The 17,828-nt window shown below is 41.4% G+C and overlaps 1 protein-coding gene across 3 annotated transcripts in view; it reads right to left on the bottom strand.

Moving 5' to 3' along the window:
- The window catches only part of TBC1D7 (TBC1 domain family member 7), a 28,708-nt gene extending 17,529 nt beyond the window's left edge, over nucleotides 1–11,179 (bottom strand). Inside the window, exons 1-3 of one of the 3 annotated variants that reach the window (XM_048839871.2) lie at nucleotides 11,084–11,179; nucleotides 3,008–3,127; nucleotides 2,167–2,247 (exon numbers count right to left, since the gene is read on the bottom strand). In XM_048839871.2, the coding sequence (XP_048695828.2) occupies nucleotides 2,167–2,247; nucleotides 3,008–3,119 (193 nt within the window). In that variant the 5' untranslated portion in view covers nucleotides 3,120–3,127; nucleotides 11,084–11,179. Of the gene's footprint in view, nucleotides 1–2,166; nucleotides 2,248–3,007; nucleotides 3,128–9,879; nucleotides 10,656–11,078 lie in introns of those variants that run through there. The other 2 variants (XM_048839872.2, XM_048839870.2) reach the window with 2 other exon arrangements.
- Between the last annotated feature and the right edge of the window lie 6,649 nt (nucleotides 11,180–17,828).

Below are 17,828 nucleotides of genomic sequence, written 5' to 3'. Positions count from 1 at the left end.
ATAACTGGCCCTAGGCAAACAGAGAAAAGGAAGTTTCAAAAAATGCGGTGAAGTCTATAAATCATTTCAGTGCAATAGACCCTCCACTTAGCTATAATGAGCCATACTTTGTTGAGGAAATTAAGCAGGATATGTATATGGCACACACTAACCTGGGAAGGCATCAGGGCCTGTCATCTTTCAAATCCAATTTCAGAAGTAGTTCACTGATGGGACTGCAACCCTCTTGCTAAACTAGTACATTTCTTTACAAGAGACATAACACTTCCCCACAGAAATGGATAAGGCTGTTGTTCCAAACATCAAGACAGAGATGTTTTGGATTGCAGTTCCTGATGAATGTTTACACTAAGAAAAATCCTTGAAGACATATTACAAGAAATTCTCCCTGCACTCAACTATCCCTTGTGCCTCAGCAGACCCAAGGTGTCTGCAGAATGCTTTACCCTATTCTGGGTTGTTTAACTGAAAAGAGTTCACATATTTAAAGTTTCCAGACTGAGTTCTAAAATGAGAATTTGTAAACATGTTTCTTATACTTGCTATATACTCAGAATCAGACTAAAATATAAGATGGTATATAAAAAGACATAGAAGGACTCGACCTATCCAACTTTTAATTGTATCATAGGGTTGTAAGATTCACAAATCATGGTATCTGAGGCAGTGAACAAATGCTACTGGCTCTAAACTGAATTACAACTTTGCACAGAAATTCCTTTGTGCAGTTAACAGTGCAGTTTTGGATGAAAGATCTTCTGCTGTTACTTCTGAGGAAGAAATATAGATGGTGCTAAGAACATTTTAAAGGATTCTAAATCTCCACAACTTTCAGTTACCTGTCTCAAGAACTGTGTTTATCCCTAAGCTTAACTCTGCTATTGCTCAGGGTTTCATTATGTATGATCATTTAATAAAAGGAACAGTATCACAAGGTTCAGAATCAACTTTTAGGTTTTGCACCAAAAAAGGGTTTACAAATCCTAACATGGACATTCATGAACTTTTAAAATAATTCACTTTTGAAATTATTTTTAAATAAAGAAAACAAAAAAATGTTTAACGAGAAAAGTTTTAGACAGGATTTAAACATTCCTCTCTCTGGTGTTTGCAACCCAGACACTAAAGCATTGTATTGGTGCATGAGAGCCATGAAGTGAAACTGAGCAGACAGAAGACTGACATTTACTACTCTATTTTTATGGTCATGATAACAATGAATAAAGTAGACAGGCAGACACAAATAGTTAAAAAAAATAGATTCCAAAAGTTATTTCAGTTTCAATGAACTAAAGCATTATTAGGGATTTAAGTACGGATTTTTTTTTAAAATGTTCAAACTGACAATATTCCTTTAAGGTTAGCTAACGTTTGAAAAGCATCCTAAAGGTGAAGTTTGGCATGTTCATGGTTCTAAGAATTATTATTATTGCTGGGCTCTGCACACCCCCAGCTTCATTAGTTCACATCTAATAAATCCAATAAACCGAAAAAGCGGTTCCAAACCACAATTAATACTGTTGGAATTAGTAATTTGACTCACTTGCTACACAGAATCTAGGACTTGGCCTATTTATAGTCCCTGTTTCCTTCTCCTCTCCAATGGCAAATATCATTTAACATTAGAAGCAAAGTTAGAGCTAAACCTTGTTGGAAAGCTTACTACAATAGGGAGTCTAACCATAGACCTATTTTATTAAATAATCAGTTCCATACAAATCCCTAACTTTTTAAAATCTAGTTTTGATCAGAGATTCAGTTTCACTCAGATGTCTAATTTTTTTTGACAATACTGAAAACTCTATTAGATGTCAGCTATTTATATTAAACATCCAACTTTACCCTCACTAATTATTTATATAATGTACATGACATTATAAGCACATTTATAGAAGTTCAATTCAATTACCTAATTTTGTAAAATTGCATGTACAAGAGTTCCCAAAATGTATGCATAAAACAGAGATTCAAATCATTGTTAACTTGCATGTGCAAATTAAATGTTCTCTGTGTGAAACTTCTGAGTATGCAGAAGCGGACCCATGGCTATCATTAGCAACTGGTCACAAAGAGGAGTATTCCATGTCTTTACTACCCCCAAACAAATGACAAATACCCAGCTTATTCTTATTTCTACAGTTAAAACCACAGTCTCACATGTCATACCTAAAAGCACCTTCCACACCAGGATACGATACATGGATGGGAGAGGAAATCTTTGACTAAATGTGCAAAGCTTCTCAACATCTGCAAAGAAAGCAAATATTTCTCAAAACATTTTAAACTTGAAATATTTCAATAGTGGCATTGATTCACCGAAACAGGGCAACTCTTCAGTTGCAGATCTACATCTCCAAATTGCACTTTAAAAGGACTATGTATCAATAAAAGCTGATCAGTTTTGGTTCAAAATGGATAGAAGTGGCATACAAATTGCTCCAATGATTCTACTGAAAATTTAAATCTTAGCTTGATTTAAAATGAAGCCATAGGTACACCAGATCTAATCGGCGGGGGAGGGGGGGTGAGAGGGAGAGTCGGGGGGGGGGGACACACAACTTAGCACACCTCAGAGACCAGTAGAAATAATAATCATATCACAATCCATTGTGACTTTGAGGAGGAGGAATTAGCAGCAGAAGCTGAGCAACTCTTGAACAAAAATTACTTTCATACAAACATTTTCAGTTTCTTGGCATAAAGAAGAAGAAGATGAAAAATAGCAAGAGGTTCTAAATAAAATATCCACTGCTTCTCAAATGCCCCTCCAGAAAGCTATCAGTACCACTGAAGTCTAGAATATCCCCTAGTGATTTTAGATGCTACTCTCTATGCAACATTACTATTAATATCACAGTAAAAAACATAAAAAGTTTAAAGACAAAGGACCTGATTATCAGAGGTAGTAAGCGCCAGCAGCTACCGCTGACTTCAGTTACAGTTGTGGGTTTTCAGCACAACCAAAAATCATGCCCAGATAGTACAGGAAATAGTGGAATCAACTAACCCAATCGATCATCTTTCAGTAGGATTTCCAATGATTTCTTTTCTTCAACACCACGAAATCCCACTTTTTCATAGTAGACAGAGCGGAAGTTTCTCTGAGAGTCCTCAGCCATCTTTCATTCTGCAGGAGGAGATGGGGGAGGAGGGGTTCAAAAAAGTACATCCACAGTGTATTCTTACTTTAGAGAAAACTGCCTTTGTATACTGATGATAATTAAATTCCTTCATCTTTATGGCATGAGTAACATCTAGTGAATTTGAAAGACTTTCAAGGCACATGCATCTTTAGGCAGATGCTACTGAAATACAGACTTTGGACTCAGTAGGGTAGATCTAAGATTTTAGGGAAAATAAACTGGGTAATAAGTTATATTGCTTTAGAAAAATAAAGACACTTTGTTTTGCAAAATCAATTAAAACAATATATGATTATTTTGTGAGAAATCTGACTGCTGACAACCTTGGACAAGTAGAACTACTATCCAAGTAAAACTGTCAATACCTACTACACAAGGATAACTGAGGAAGCCAGAGATAGGCCAAGCTTACATCAGCCAAAAGAGCATTAAGCTCAAAGAGTACAGGTGGATGAATGCAGACTGTCAAAGACTATGCAGATTTCAATAAGACACTCACGTTGTCGTCATGCACTGCATCAACCACAACCGTAAGCTTGTCATTCCAGATCAAAGAAATATAAATAAATTATCCCTATATTAAAATATATGTTGTATATTATACAATGTGTACATTATATTTTGTGATAGAAAATCTCCATTGTGATTGAACTCAATTTTTTACAGAGAGGATCTCTTGTAATTTGAGGATTTGCAAAAGCTAAGACGCTGGAACTCAAGAGTAAAGAAAAACAATCCTGACCTTGATGTCCAAAAATATATGACAAATTTGACAAGAATTTTTATTTATTTATTTTTTTACAGTGAATAGCACAAGCATAGAGCCTTTTCAGCTATGGTTCTCTAGTGGCTTGTAGAAGGACCAGGAACAAAACGTATTTATGGATATACACAAAGGCCCTGATCTTGCAAAGACTTTTGAACACACTTAACTTTAAGCATACAATGAGACTATTTATGTTTCAAGTTAAGCCGGTGTGTAGGTCTTTGTTGGATCAGGGCCAAAATTAGCACCCAAAACCAAGAAGTAGTAAAAGATTTGTGTTTATTGTGTTTGATCGGATCAAGCTTAGATTTCAAACCTAGACAGACACTATTCACATTACTGGTGACATATCCCTCTTTGAGGATGATCCCAAAATGGCTCACTTACATAAACACTTGAGACTTTTCACAAGCCAAGCACTGCAAGATTGGGCCTTTAGAGTATTTATTATTAATTTGTATTGCAGCAGTACACAGAAGCCCCATTATGCTAGAGATACTGGGTAAACAGCAACAAACAAACAAAAACAAAAAAACCCCAAACCATTCCTGCCCCAAAGAGTTTTGAATTTTTACTCGTGTTTGACATATAGTATTTAGACAGCAAATTAGTCTCACTTCTCTTACAGTTGGTGGAGTGACATTTTAACTGATATTAAAGCAAAGACACAACTAAACCTACAGTGACAGAATGCTAAAAATAAGAGAAACCTAAAAAACTATGGTACAACTGTACAGAGAAATGCTATTTAAACCGTCACCATAGCAAAAACATTTAATTTTGATTTACTTGAGAATCAGATAATATCCCCCCAAAACTGGAAAAACTATATTTTTGTCAGGCAACCAAACAACTTTAAAATCTTGACTTCATATGGTCAAATTGAATAGGAAAAACTGTCTTCAGCGTGTTAGTTAAGAGACCTCTGCAGGAAAAAAACAACAACTCCTCCTCAATTGGTCTTTATATAAATATTTTCATTCTCAGGAAACACTTATTACCATGTTATTAAATCTAAAAGGCAGCAATTTAGGAATAAGTAGTAAAATACTATTAAACGGTCAAGCATGATGTAGACAGAGTGGTGCCCCTTTATAATAAAACAAAGCTTGAAAGGATTAGATTTTTATTGGTAAGCGTCAATTTTCCAGGACATGCACATATGGATGAAAAAATATTTCTGTCAACAATAGTCAAAGTAAGAAAAATGCTGCTTAAGAACTTACTAGGTCTTACTTACTTAAGGATATTTACTTTGTATATTTTGACATGTGATGTTGACAATTGGTTTTTTAAGCATTATAAAGATTTAACTTTTTGAACGTCAATGTCTCATTAATTGTCTGACCCTCCCATAATCTCCTACAACTGTGAAAATTTAAATTGATAAAAATAAAAACATTGATAATATTCATCAAAATTATAAAAAAAAATTGAATTCTGCCAAGTCTATTTATCGCTATAATAGAACCTTATTAATCAGCACTTATACTAGGGTCCTATTCTGCAAACAATCCCAATGATTTCAGTGGGAGTATTCACTTACATAAAGTATGCCTAAGTATCTGCAAGGTCTTGACCTAGGAGGTTTATTTGCAGATCAAGTGAATTTTGCCAATCAATAAACAACAGAAAAGCAAAGACGCAGCATTACAAAATATACTTTGTTAATCTGATAAGCATAGTCTAGTTGATTATAATACCTCATACCAAGCTAGTAAAATGTCCTTTAGCATATTTTTGAAAATTAATATTCTCTTAGTAAAATGACGGAGTGGAAGATGGCAGCCTTCATGGGCCCACTCTGTTAAGTGAGAATTCACAACGAATGCCATCAACTCAGCAACTGAACGCCGCTCAGCGATTTCCAGGTCATTAGAGCAGCAACTCAACAAATCCTAAAGCTCCTCCTCAGGGCCATACAACGTGCCAAACAGGCCCTGGGATAAGAATCCTGCAACTTAATGTTGAAGGCCTCTGTCAGGGTTCCTTCCCCTCTCTGAACTCTAGGGTACAGATGTGAGGACCCGCATGAAAGTCCCCCTAAGCTTATTTCTACCAGCTTAGGTTAAAACTTCCCCAAGGCACAAAGTCTTTGCCCTGGGATTAGGTAAACGCTGCCACCACCAAGTGATTTAACAAACAAACAATCAGGGAAAGGACCACTTGGAGTTCCTATTTCCCCAAAATATCCCCCCCCCAACCCTTACACCTCTTTTCCTGGGGAGGCTTGAGAACAAACAAGATGAGCACAGACCAGCCTTGGATTTTTAAGACCCAAAAAACCCAATCAAGATTCTTAAAAAAACAGAACTTTATTAGAAGAACAGAAAAAGATAAGAGAACAACTCTGTAAGATCAGAATGGAAGATAATCTTACAGGCAGTCAGATTCAAAACATAGCGAATTCCTCTTGGCAAAACCTTAAGTTACAAAAAGACACAAAAACAGGAATACACATTTCCTCCAGCACAATGAATTTCACAAGCCAAAACAAAGAAAACCTAACGCAGTATGTAGCTAGATTACTTACTAACTTCACAGAAGTTGGAGGGCTTGCATCCTTGATCTGTTCCCGGCAAAGGTATCACACAGACAGACAAAAGCCTTTCCCCCACTCCAGATTTGAAAGTATCTTGTCCCCTCATTGGTCATTTTGGGTCAGGTGCCAGCCAGGTTACCTGAGCTTCTTAACCCTTTACAGGTAAAAGGACTTTGCCTCTGGCCAGGAGGGATTTTATAGCACTGTATACAGAAAGGTGGTTACCCTTCCCTTTATATTTATGACAGACTCTCATTGGCAAAATTCAAGTACCTTGGAAACTTGCTGAAGACTTACAACATTGATGTCCTCATGTTGCAAGAGACCCATCCATGTTGGCAATGACCAACAGGCTAGGCACTACCATATCTATGGATACAACCTAATGACTAGCCATTATCATCCTAAATATGGCTTGTCAATATACATCAAGGACACCATCACAGATTTTAATGTTATTCCATCAACCAAACAGGAAATCACATTTACCACAACTATCAAAGTAGGGGAGCTCCACATGATCAAGGTCTATAAAGCCCCTAGCTCAAGATAGCCAAAATCGTCACTACCCCGCACTCCTATTCCATGCATCTATGCAGGTGATTTTAATAGTCACCACACTATGTGGGACTATAAAACAATAGAAATTGATGGCAAAGATCTCATGGACTGGATATCTGCACAAGACTTACAACTAATCTCATCGTAACATGTGAAGTACTATCGGCATTTCCAAACAGCCAACACAGGCCTATAATGATATACATAGGCATAGAAATTCCTGTGTTCTTTTTGAAATAGGTACAGTACCATGATGGAATTTTGCTAAAGCTGACTGAGATGCCGACAAACAGACTGTTGAGAAAACCACTGCAAGGATTCCAGCGAGACTGAAATGCTACCAACGGTTCGCAGAGCTCCTGAAAGGAGCTGGAAAGAACATTCCCTCAGGCTTCCGAAAAAAGCACATTCCCTGCTGAAGGAGAGACGCACAGGAGTTGCTCTGGCAATACAATCAGACCAGGAGCTCTCATACCACAAAAGCCCTGCTATACTCCTTTGACACAGCAAGATGCCAGTGCTCTCCTGATTGCGTGCGAAACCTTGATTTTACACGTTCAAGTTGTCGAGCCTGGACACATCTGTGACGTCTTGGGGCTGCTAATCCCACAGAGTACTGGCCACCAAAAATCTGGCCAAACTCGATAGCCTCCAAACTGGTGGAGAACACAGAAGGACCACTTGATAAACACACAAGAAGAGAAGTGTATCAACAACTCTACCAAACCCATCAATCCAACAAGAAGAACCTTTCACTATCAGTATTGAGGAAATAAAAGGACTTGCAATGATGAAAAAAGGGAAGGCTGCAGGCCCTGACGGTATTCTGCCAGAATTCCTCCACCATCTCGGCCCCAAAAGACTACAATGGCTAGCAACATTGTACTTAATTACCTTAAGGACAGTACAGAACCCTGAAATATGGTGTGAGTCAATGGTAACTGCCATTCCAAAGCCTCGAAAGCCCCCTGATGAAGTGGGAAGCGATAGGCCAATTTCTCTACTATAAACGACCTATGAACTTCTTGAGCATATCATCCTCAAAAGAATATACCCTTTTTCTGAGCCGATTATCCCTGTCGAACAGGCAGGTGTCCGACCAAAACATAGTTGCTGTGACCAAGTTCTGGCACTCACAACTCACACTGAGGCTATCAAAAAAACCCCTAAAGACTGGTGCAGTATTTGTTGACCTCTCATCTGCGTACAATACTGTATGGATTAAGGGCCTGATGCTGAAACTTGCTAAAATTATACCTTGTTACCAAACACTTTGCCTGCTGTGGACCATGCTGAGTAACAGATGCCTACAGGTGTCCTGGGTAATAAGAACAGCTCACCCTGTATCATAAACAATGGGCTACCACAAGGCTCTGTACTTGCGCCAACCCTTCTTAATATTTACGTAAGTGACATGTCTCCAGCTAAATCACAAAAATGTGGATATGCAGATGATCTTGTCATGACAATCCAAGCAAAACTCCAAGACATTGAAAAAGCATTAACCGAGGACCTCCAAAATATGGAATATTATTTCCGGAAATGGAGGCTCAAATGAAACCCTAAAAAAAAAAATAGTAAGCACATTTCATCTTGATAATAAGCGTGCCAAAAAACACACAAAGTAGCTTTCTGTGATAAAAATGTGCAACACGATTACTCTCCAACATATCTCAGAGTGAAACTCAACCCCACCCCCACCTTCCATGACCATCTTGAGAAGGTAGCTGCAAAGATAAAAACAAGAGCCAACATAATCCCCAGAAACTAGCAGGTACAACCTGAGGTGCATCAGCATTGCTAACATCTGCAATTGCACTTTTATATTCAGTAGCTGAATATTGTGCACCAGTATGGAGCAGATGCAGCCACACGTAACTTGTGGATAGCCAGCAGAATACAGTGATGCGGTGCATCACGGGAACCCTTAAGTTGACTCCAACACCCTGGCTACCTGTCCTGTCTAACATCGCTCCCCCGCTGATACAACATTCCATGAAGCTCAGCGAATCCAGGAAAACAGATGTCTTCCTATTCACCAAGATCTTGACAACCCCCACATGCAACGCCTTAAATCCTGCAAGCCTTTCTGGGAACATTCGTTTCGCCTCATACAACCAGGCTATGATCAGGATGCTTGGAAAGTAGATTGGGCTAAACAAGACTTAAAAAACTAAGCACCTTGTGCCAGATCCCACACAGAAGGTTCCTGGGTTTGACCTTCCACAGTCATCTTGGTCAACTCTGAACCGAATTTGAATCAACCATGGTCGATGCAGATATCTAATGCAAAAACGGAAAATCAAGGACTCCTCGGTGTGCAAGTGCGGTTCCCATCGAATATATCACTACCTACTGCCCAGCTTATAAATATGAAGGAGGCATTAGTGCAATAAATTCTGCTACTCCTAATGTAGGCATTTGGCTCCATCACCTTCACGTGAAATTGTAGTTGCTGCTCTACACCAGCCATACAAAAGAAGTAGTAGAATGACACCTTACTTCACCACCTTGCCATAAAATCTTTGCAAAGAGGGAACAACCATCTTCTGCCATGCACCTTATGGAGCTATGTGGATTAGCAAGGTTCTACAGCATACACTCATTCTGGAGAAGCAGCAAGTGACACTTCTACTGTGTTGGTCCATACACACAGCTCATATTTTGTAAGTTTTCTGCAAATTTCCCCATTTACAAAGGAAAAGCTTCTAGCATATATTTATTTGGGAAAGTGGGGAAGGGGTCACCTACCCCGGGGACGAAATTAAAACTACTAACACAAGCTCCCCTCTTTGGCACCCCAATTCATACCACTCTCCTCTCCCTACCCGCCTCCTCCATCGAGGCCAGGGGTGTTTGACACTTACCAGAGATACCAGCTGCACGGAAGGAAATAATGGGGGTGCTATATTGGGCGGAAGGGAACAGCACCCTGCTACAGGAGCTAGATGTTGACAGCGAGGAAGCCAATGGGTGGGTGAGTGGCTGACGGGGAGGGGGATAGGGGAGTGAGTGTCGTGCTACAGAGGGAGGAAATGGCTGAGGGAGTCAGGTAGCATAATAGCAGAATGCTGTAGGGGGCAGGTGAGCAGATGGTGGAGTACCAGAGAGGATAGTAGAGTGCTATCGGGGCTGGGAGGTGGCTATAGGCCAGTGGGGTGCTATAAGGGCAATGGCTAGAGGTCAGTGGGGTGCTATAAGGGCTGGGGGGTGGCTATAGGCCAGAGGAGTGCTATAAGGGTGATGGCTAGAGGTCAGTGGGGTGCTATAGGGGCTGGGGGTGCCTATAGGCCAGTGGGGTGCTATAAGGACGATGGCTAGAGGACAGTGGGGTGCTATAAGGGCTGGGGGGTGGCTGGAGGTCAGTGGGGTGCTATAAGGGCTGGGGGGTGGCTATGGGCCAGTGGGGTGCTATAAGGGTGATGGCTGGAGGTCAGTGGGGTGCTATAGGGGCTGGCTCCGGAGGGTCGGGGCGCTACAGCGGGTGGCGGCGGGTGGGGTCACTGGAGCTGTAGGGACCGGGGGAGGAGCCCGTAGGGCGCTGGGGGGACAGGACCCGGGACTAGAGACTCCCCAAGCCGCAGCCCCGGCTCTCTGCAAACCCTGCGCTGAGCGGCGGCGGCGGCCCCCGGGCCCGCAGCGCTGAGCCCCGGCCCGGGCCCGGCCACAAACACACGACGGAGGCGCCGCCCAGCCCGGCGCAGGCGCCGCCGACCCGCCCGGTGGAGAGGAGGCGGGCGGGCGCTGGGCTGGAGGCCGGGCGCTGGGCTGGAGGCCGGGCCGCGGGAGAGACACTCGCTCCAATCCACCCCCAGGCTGAGCGCGGGAGAAACACCCCCCCCAGCCCCAGCCGTGCCCCTGCCGGGGAGCGCGCCCCCTTCCCTGGGCGAGGGAAGACAGACACACGCACCCCCGCCAGATCCCGGGGGAGACTGTGACCCGGAGAGCAAGTCCCAGCTCCGTCCCATGTGGGAAGAAGGAGACGGAAACACTTGGAGTCCCATGCTGCCCTGCCTGCCTGCCTGCTGCCCCCCCTCCCCCCGGGAGAAGGGAGAAAAATCCAAACCTTACTCCTCAGGGTGGGATTTCATAACAGCCAAGGTTTCCGTATTGCAACTGCCAAGCGCTCAAACAATCGCGAGATGTTTAAAATAAGAACCGGTGGGGTTTTCTAATTTGCCTTGGAGGCTTTGAACTTGTGGGGTTTACAGTCTGAAGCTTTTCTATGCAATCAGAAGGGCTAGAAACCTTTTTTTAAATGACAGGTTTCAGAGGAGCAGCCGTGTTAGTCTGTATTCGCAAAAAGAACAGGAGGACTTGTGGCACCTTAGAGACTAACAAATTTAAGAGCCTAACCAATTTATTTGAGCATAAGCTTTTGTGAGCTACAGCTCACTTCTACACTTTCCACAGCATGCATCCGATGAAGTGAGCTGTAGCTCACGAAAGCTTATGCTCAGATAAATTGGTTAATCTCTAAGGTGCCACAAGTACTCCTGTTCTTTTTTTAATGGGCTCTCTGAGTTTCTTTAATAAGGTCACTCCTGGAGCTGAGTCTTTAAGAACAACACCGAACACCAAGAAACTCGTGAATTGGCAACACTGAGTTTCTTTTTTTTTTTAAAGACCTAAAGTTAGGCACCTAAATCCATTTATAGGCACCAAAATACATAGGTACCTGATTTTCAGAAAGAATGAGCAATCAGTTTGTTTTGAATCTTGACTGACCTGTTTTTCCTGTACATGCTGGCAAGAAGATATTATAACACTACTGGGCAACAGCTCTGCTTAAATGTTATTATTGTCGAGCATGTACTCAGTTATTTAAGGTTTCAGAGTAGCAGCCGTGTTAGTCTGTATCCACAAAAAGAAAAGGAGGACTTGTGGCACCTTAGAGATTTTAGTCTCTAAGGTGCCACAAGTCCTCCTTTTCTTTTTTCAGTTATTTAAGTGTATTGCAGTAATTCTGTACAGCACCAGATGGCAGACTGCTGTCATTTTTTTCTGCTTTTTTTGACTGCATGTGTCAAAGCAAGGGATGACGCTTGTCTCTGTGCATGGAGTGGTTCATGGGTTCTGTTTGTGGTGTTCCTTTATGGAAACAAGCTTATCAGTTTCACAAGCTTCAGAGTACTGTTGCTGAAGCTCACTCAAACCTCCATCTTACTTTTATTTTAGGCCTTGTCAGCACTCAGAGCAGAATCATGCTGGGTTTTAAGAAAGTGGACAAGGTGGGTGAAGTAATGCTTATTATTGGACCAGCATCTGCTCATGAAAGAGAGAAGCATCGGAGCTTACACAGAACCCTTCTTCAGAACCTCCGTGAAGCTCAAAAGCTTGCCTCTTTCACCAATGGAAGTTGATCCAAGAAAAGATATTACCTCACCCACCTTGTCTCTAAGAGCCTGGGACGAGCACAGCTACAACACCACACACACACACACACACACACACACAAAAATTGCTGATAGCACAATTTATTTGAGCACAGTTCCTGTGTAAAGCATCTGTACAGGATTTTTTTTTCAACTGTGGTAGCACATACTGCGCTAAGGAGCTGCGGTATACTATTATTTATTGCATTATCTCAACCTCTAGAGGCCCTAATCAAGATCTGAGCACCATAGTTTCAGGTGCTATAAAAATATAGAGTGAAAAATAATCCCTGCCCTGAAGACTTTGCAATCTAAAGGCTACCCCTGCCATCATTTCTGAATCCAGTTTGTAATATGTTTTACAGCAAGTTAGGTTTAGACACAAGCCATGATACAACTGTGTTTGATCATAGCTGTGTTTGAAAACAGTTTCAAATATGGTTATAATAGAGCCTAGTGTGGACATCACCTGAGGCAGGAAATTAATATAATTAGTATGGATTTTATAGACATAGGGTGTTCATTCTATCCAGGTTTTTGGTTATCTTAACCAGCTAAACCTTCCTCACTATCTAGCCCCCCTTCAGGAAAAAAATAGCTAACCATTAAAGTATTTAAAAAACGCAAATGAAACTGAAAACATTAACCACGGAGAGACAAAATGTATCACGAATACAATGATTTCTACTACATGTGACCATGTTACATGATTTAGTAAAGCTGGTTGCATTTTCAGTTAAACAGTTGGCTGCTAACTGTTGAAAACTGCCAGTTGGTTGTGCTTTTCTGCTTTTAACAAACATTTATTTCTTCTTGTGCAATGGTGCCTCACAATTGCCTACACTGCACATCGCTGAAATGTCTTCCATTGTACGCTGGTGTAGCAAAGGACACTGGTAGTCACATTAACTAAAACACCATAGTATAAGCCAACCTACAGAAAGTATGAGCCAAATTCTGCTCTTATTTACATTGATGCAAATCTGGACTAACTCCATTTATTTCAGTGGATTTGCCATTGTAAATAAGAGCATATAGTACGTTCTAGGACAATCTCCTCCAGATTCTGATTAAGACTTTATAACAATTGAGGCAGAGACTTGCTACAGAAAGAACTCATCCCAAGAATGAATTTAGTGCATGCTGGGAAGAGACTTTGATAATTTTGTCCATGCAGTGTATATTTGTTCAAGAAAGCCTATTAATAACTCATTTGACTAGGCCACTTTGCCAGTCTAGGGGCTGAATCCTGCTCTCACTGAAATCAATTGAAGGAGTCTTATTGACTTCTGGGGGGTTGGATCTGGGCCACAGTACTTCAAGGAGCTCCCAGAAATTCAGAGCACCACCCACCCCGCCTCAGTGCTGCATACCACGTGAACAGTCAAATAAAAAATTCAGCAAATTTGTTCTCTTTCGGTTTTAAGTGATATGTTCATTCCTTACAGACAGTTTTCTTAATGTTTTGTCCGCACTGTGGCTTCTTCAGGGTTCACCCAACTAAGCAACAGTGCTGGTTATAATAAAATTACAAATATATTGTATAACATATAGCAATATATCTATTAAACTACCATTGCCTAAATGTTGAATTTTTTAAAGTGTCACAAAGATATCAGAAAAGGGGACACAACAAAGAATAAAAAGGGACTTGAAATTATATGGGTGTTAGGTGGCATTATAAACTAATTACTAATTCCTAATAAACTACTAATTAATTGATGGCATACTGTATCTCTTGATTCTTACTTGTTAGTTGGAATGCTAATGTATTTGTCTTTTACAGTGATGCTGATTTTGCTCAAGTTAATTACCCACTGTCTTACAAAGCAAGATGAGGATGAAGCCAGACTGGTGTTAATTATTTTATTGCATTATCCGAACCACATAGTGTCCATTGTTACCCATGAAAAGAAGAGCCTTTGCTATTAACGCCAGAACAATTTTATGGCAGCCATGTCCCCTTAAGTATTATGGCTCCTTGAAAGTGCTTTGTTTTCTAGTCCCTCTTGTATCATTGCCGTATCAATGGGATGACAAAAGCTTATTTGAAGCTGCAAAGATGCATAGTAATGTCATTAAATTATCAAAGGCAGATTGAGCTATGAAAAGGTGTATGAAAAGCCAGTGCAGTGAAATGACATCCACCATCCACAGCACAGGCAGCTATATCTGCATTGTATTACAGTGCAGGTGATGCTGCAATGTACTAGAGCTGAGCCAAGTAAACCAGGTCTTTGGTTTCAGTTTTGCAGAACTAAACCTGAGCTAGCTTGTATGGGTGTAGAATTTTATCTGAATAGAGGCACTGCTCATCTGTTTGCAGGCACTCAGCCTCAGTACAGCTGACACAGTGTGTCCCAAGTGTGCACCAATAGCCTAATGCACACCCCTTGTGGCTTTTTGCCATAGTGACTGGATAATACATAATAATAACTATCATGGGGAAAGGAAGGGCATGAATACTTAGTTGGGTCAGTCTAGATTTTCTGCAGATATGATTTCACCTCAGCTATTTTCTTCAGGACAGTGAACATTTATTTTTAAAAGTGCTGTGTGCGGGGGAGAATATACTGTATTCATATAAGCATTTCATTGTGAGTTTGAGCAGAGCTGGGAAAACTTGGCTCAATTTCCTGGCAACATCCTGGCCATAACAGGATCACTCTATTGTTTACATTCTACCTGCAGAAAGAATGCAAATGTTTTCGCCGTAAGTGTTCACAAACTAAATTCCTTCTTGAAGCGAGAAGCAGAAGAAATGACAGTTTAAGATAATAAAATCATAATTAAACGGTTTGGAGGAAAAGAGAGTCTAACCTTTCTTTTTAGCATGGCAGCACAGTAAGCACTGTAGGTTTGTTTCTAAGGAGATTATGGACAGTATCTTTAATCAGGGAAGCAGTTAAATAAATACACTAGAAAGCCCCATCATATAACAATAGGGAGGGAGCCTGATGACTCAGTGGGCAGCTGCCCTTGGAAACCTGGGTTCAGAAGTGCCCCCGGTTTCCCCTTTTCTCAGGCTAGTGAAGAGTGGAAGCATTGTAGAAGTGATGTTCACAAGTTTTAAGGCAGGAAGGGTGGATACTGCAGATTATGAAAGCTGAACAATGTCCAAAAAATGACTGTATACATATGTGAACTCTGGCTTAAGCAACCACCCAAGGAACCAACAAAATTCAGTGGCTTGGTCTGAAACGAAAAAACTGGTGCTAGAAAACTTGGATGGGATCATGAAAGTACCTAGGCACCTAAACTTATTCCAAGTTTTGGCTCTGCTGCAATCCACAAAATTCCTGCTGAGTCTGGTAGGTGCCTAATCTCACTGAGCCCCTAAGTTTTTAGAGTAAAATTCCCTTGGCACCCACTTTTCTTCCTCTGGGCACGCGGACACCTAGCTCCTGCCTGAGCACCAGAGCGATTCACAAACTGGGAAAAGATAGGTTTCAGAGTGGTAGCCATGTTAGTCTGTATCAACAAAAACAACGAGGAGTCCTTCTGGCACCTTAGAGACTAACACATTTATTTGGGCATAAGCTTTTGTGGGCTAAAACCCACTTCATCAGATGCATGAAGTGAAAAATACAGTAAGCAGAATATATATTATAGCACATGAAAAGATGGCAGTTGCCTGACCAAGTGGGGGAGTCAGTGATAACAAGCCAATTCAATTAAGGTGGAAGTGGCCTATTCTCAACAGTTGACAAGAAGGGGTGAATACCAAAGGGGGTAAAATTACTTTTGTAGTGCTAATGAGGCCAATGCAATCAAGTTGGCCCATTTCCAACAGTTGACAAGAAGGTGTGAGTATCAGCAGAGAGAAAGTTACTTTTTGTAGTGACCCATCTCCTCCCAGTCTTTATTCAGGCCTAATTTGATGGTGTCCAGTTTGCCAATTAATTCTAGTTCTGCGGTTTCTCATTGGAGTCTGTTTTTGAAGTTTTTTTGTTGAAGAATTGACACTTTTAAGTCTGTTATTCAGTGTCCAGGGAAATTGAAGTGTTCTCCTACTGGTTTTTGAATGTTACAATTCTCAATGTCTGATTTGTGTCATAGAATCATAGAACATGAGGGTTGGAAGGGACCTCAGGAGGTCATCTAGTCCAACCCCCTGCTCAAAGCAGGACCAATCCCCAATTTTTGCCCCAGATCCCTAAATGGCCCTCTTAAGGACTGAACTCACAACCCTGGGTTTAGAAGGCCAATGCTCAAACCATTGAGCTATCCCTCTCCCCATTTATTCTTTTGCATAGAGACTGTCCAGTTTGGCCAATGTACATGGCAGAGGGGCATTGCTGGCACATGATGGTTCATCATAGGACCTAACTGCATCAGCCACACCATCAGGGGCTCATTCACCTGCACATCTACCAATGTGATATATGCCATCATGTACCAGCAATGCCCCTCTGCCATGTACAACTCTTGCTGGTGGCCACACTGTTAGCCCAAGACAATTCACAGGAGATGGGCTATCTGCAGTATTCTACCCCGCTCCATATCTAACAACGGTGTTTTACTGTAGTTAATACACAGGCAGGCTAAGGTTGCAAACAACAAAATAGTGTTTATTGGGATACGCAACAACAAACTAGAGTCCCTGCAACTAAGATAACACAAAGAATAACTGCTCAGTTGTTAACACAGCATAATAGGGATGAACCCCAGAGCTCAAACCCTTGCACAGTGGGGGTTTGCAAGAATAACAAAGGACTATACCATGTCTTGCAGACACTGGACAAAAGAACAGGAACAGGAATGCAGACGTGAACCAGGGCCTCAGGGACAAGTGGAAGGATTAGAAACCTCTGTGACAGGTAAGTAGATCTTCAGTGGGAGGTCTTCTGCCTTCTACTCTTGACCTCGATGTCCTGCGTGCTGAATGCGGACACTACACTGTAAAAAGAAAAGGAGGACTTGTGGCACCTTCGAGACTAACCAATTTATTTGAGCATAAGCTTTTGTGAGCTACAGCTCACTTCATCGGATGCTGTAGCTCACGAAAGCTTATGCTCAAATAAATTGGTTAGTCTCTAAGATGCCACAAGTCCTCCTTTTCTTTTTGCGAATACAGACGAACACGGCTGCTACTCTGAAACCTGACACTACACTGTGTGATGGTTTAACGGGTGAGTGAGGGTAAATCCAAAGGAACCTTATGGGGTGTTGCTAGTCCACCTTCGGCCTTATTCTCTTAGGGCTATAGCTAACAACAAGGCTGGTGCTGTGGGGTGACTTCTGTGCCTCACTGGAATGACCTGTTTTCACAGCACCCAGAGACATAGAAAGAACCAACCCTCAGCACTTGAACACACCTTTATATACGTTCCCTGTTGCTGGTCAGATTTTAGTATCACGTGACACTATCTTTCCCACCTTTCCCTCTGAGTTGGCACCAAGCTTGAAAAAGAGCACCAAACGAGTTGAGGGAGAAGGGG

The sequence above is a fragment of the Caretta caretta genome, chromosome 2, assembly GCF_965140235.1.
Source record: "Caretta caretta isolate rCarCar2 chromosome 2, rCarCar1.hap1, whole genome shotgun sequence".
Taxonomy (NCBI): Eukaryota; Metazoa; Chordata; order Testudines; family Cheloniidae; genus Caretta; species Caretta caretta.
This window is presented reverse-complemented; position numbering and strand designations above follow the sequence as displayed.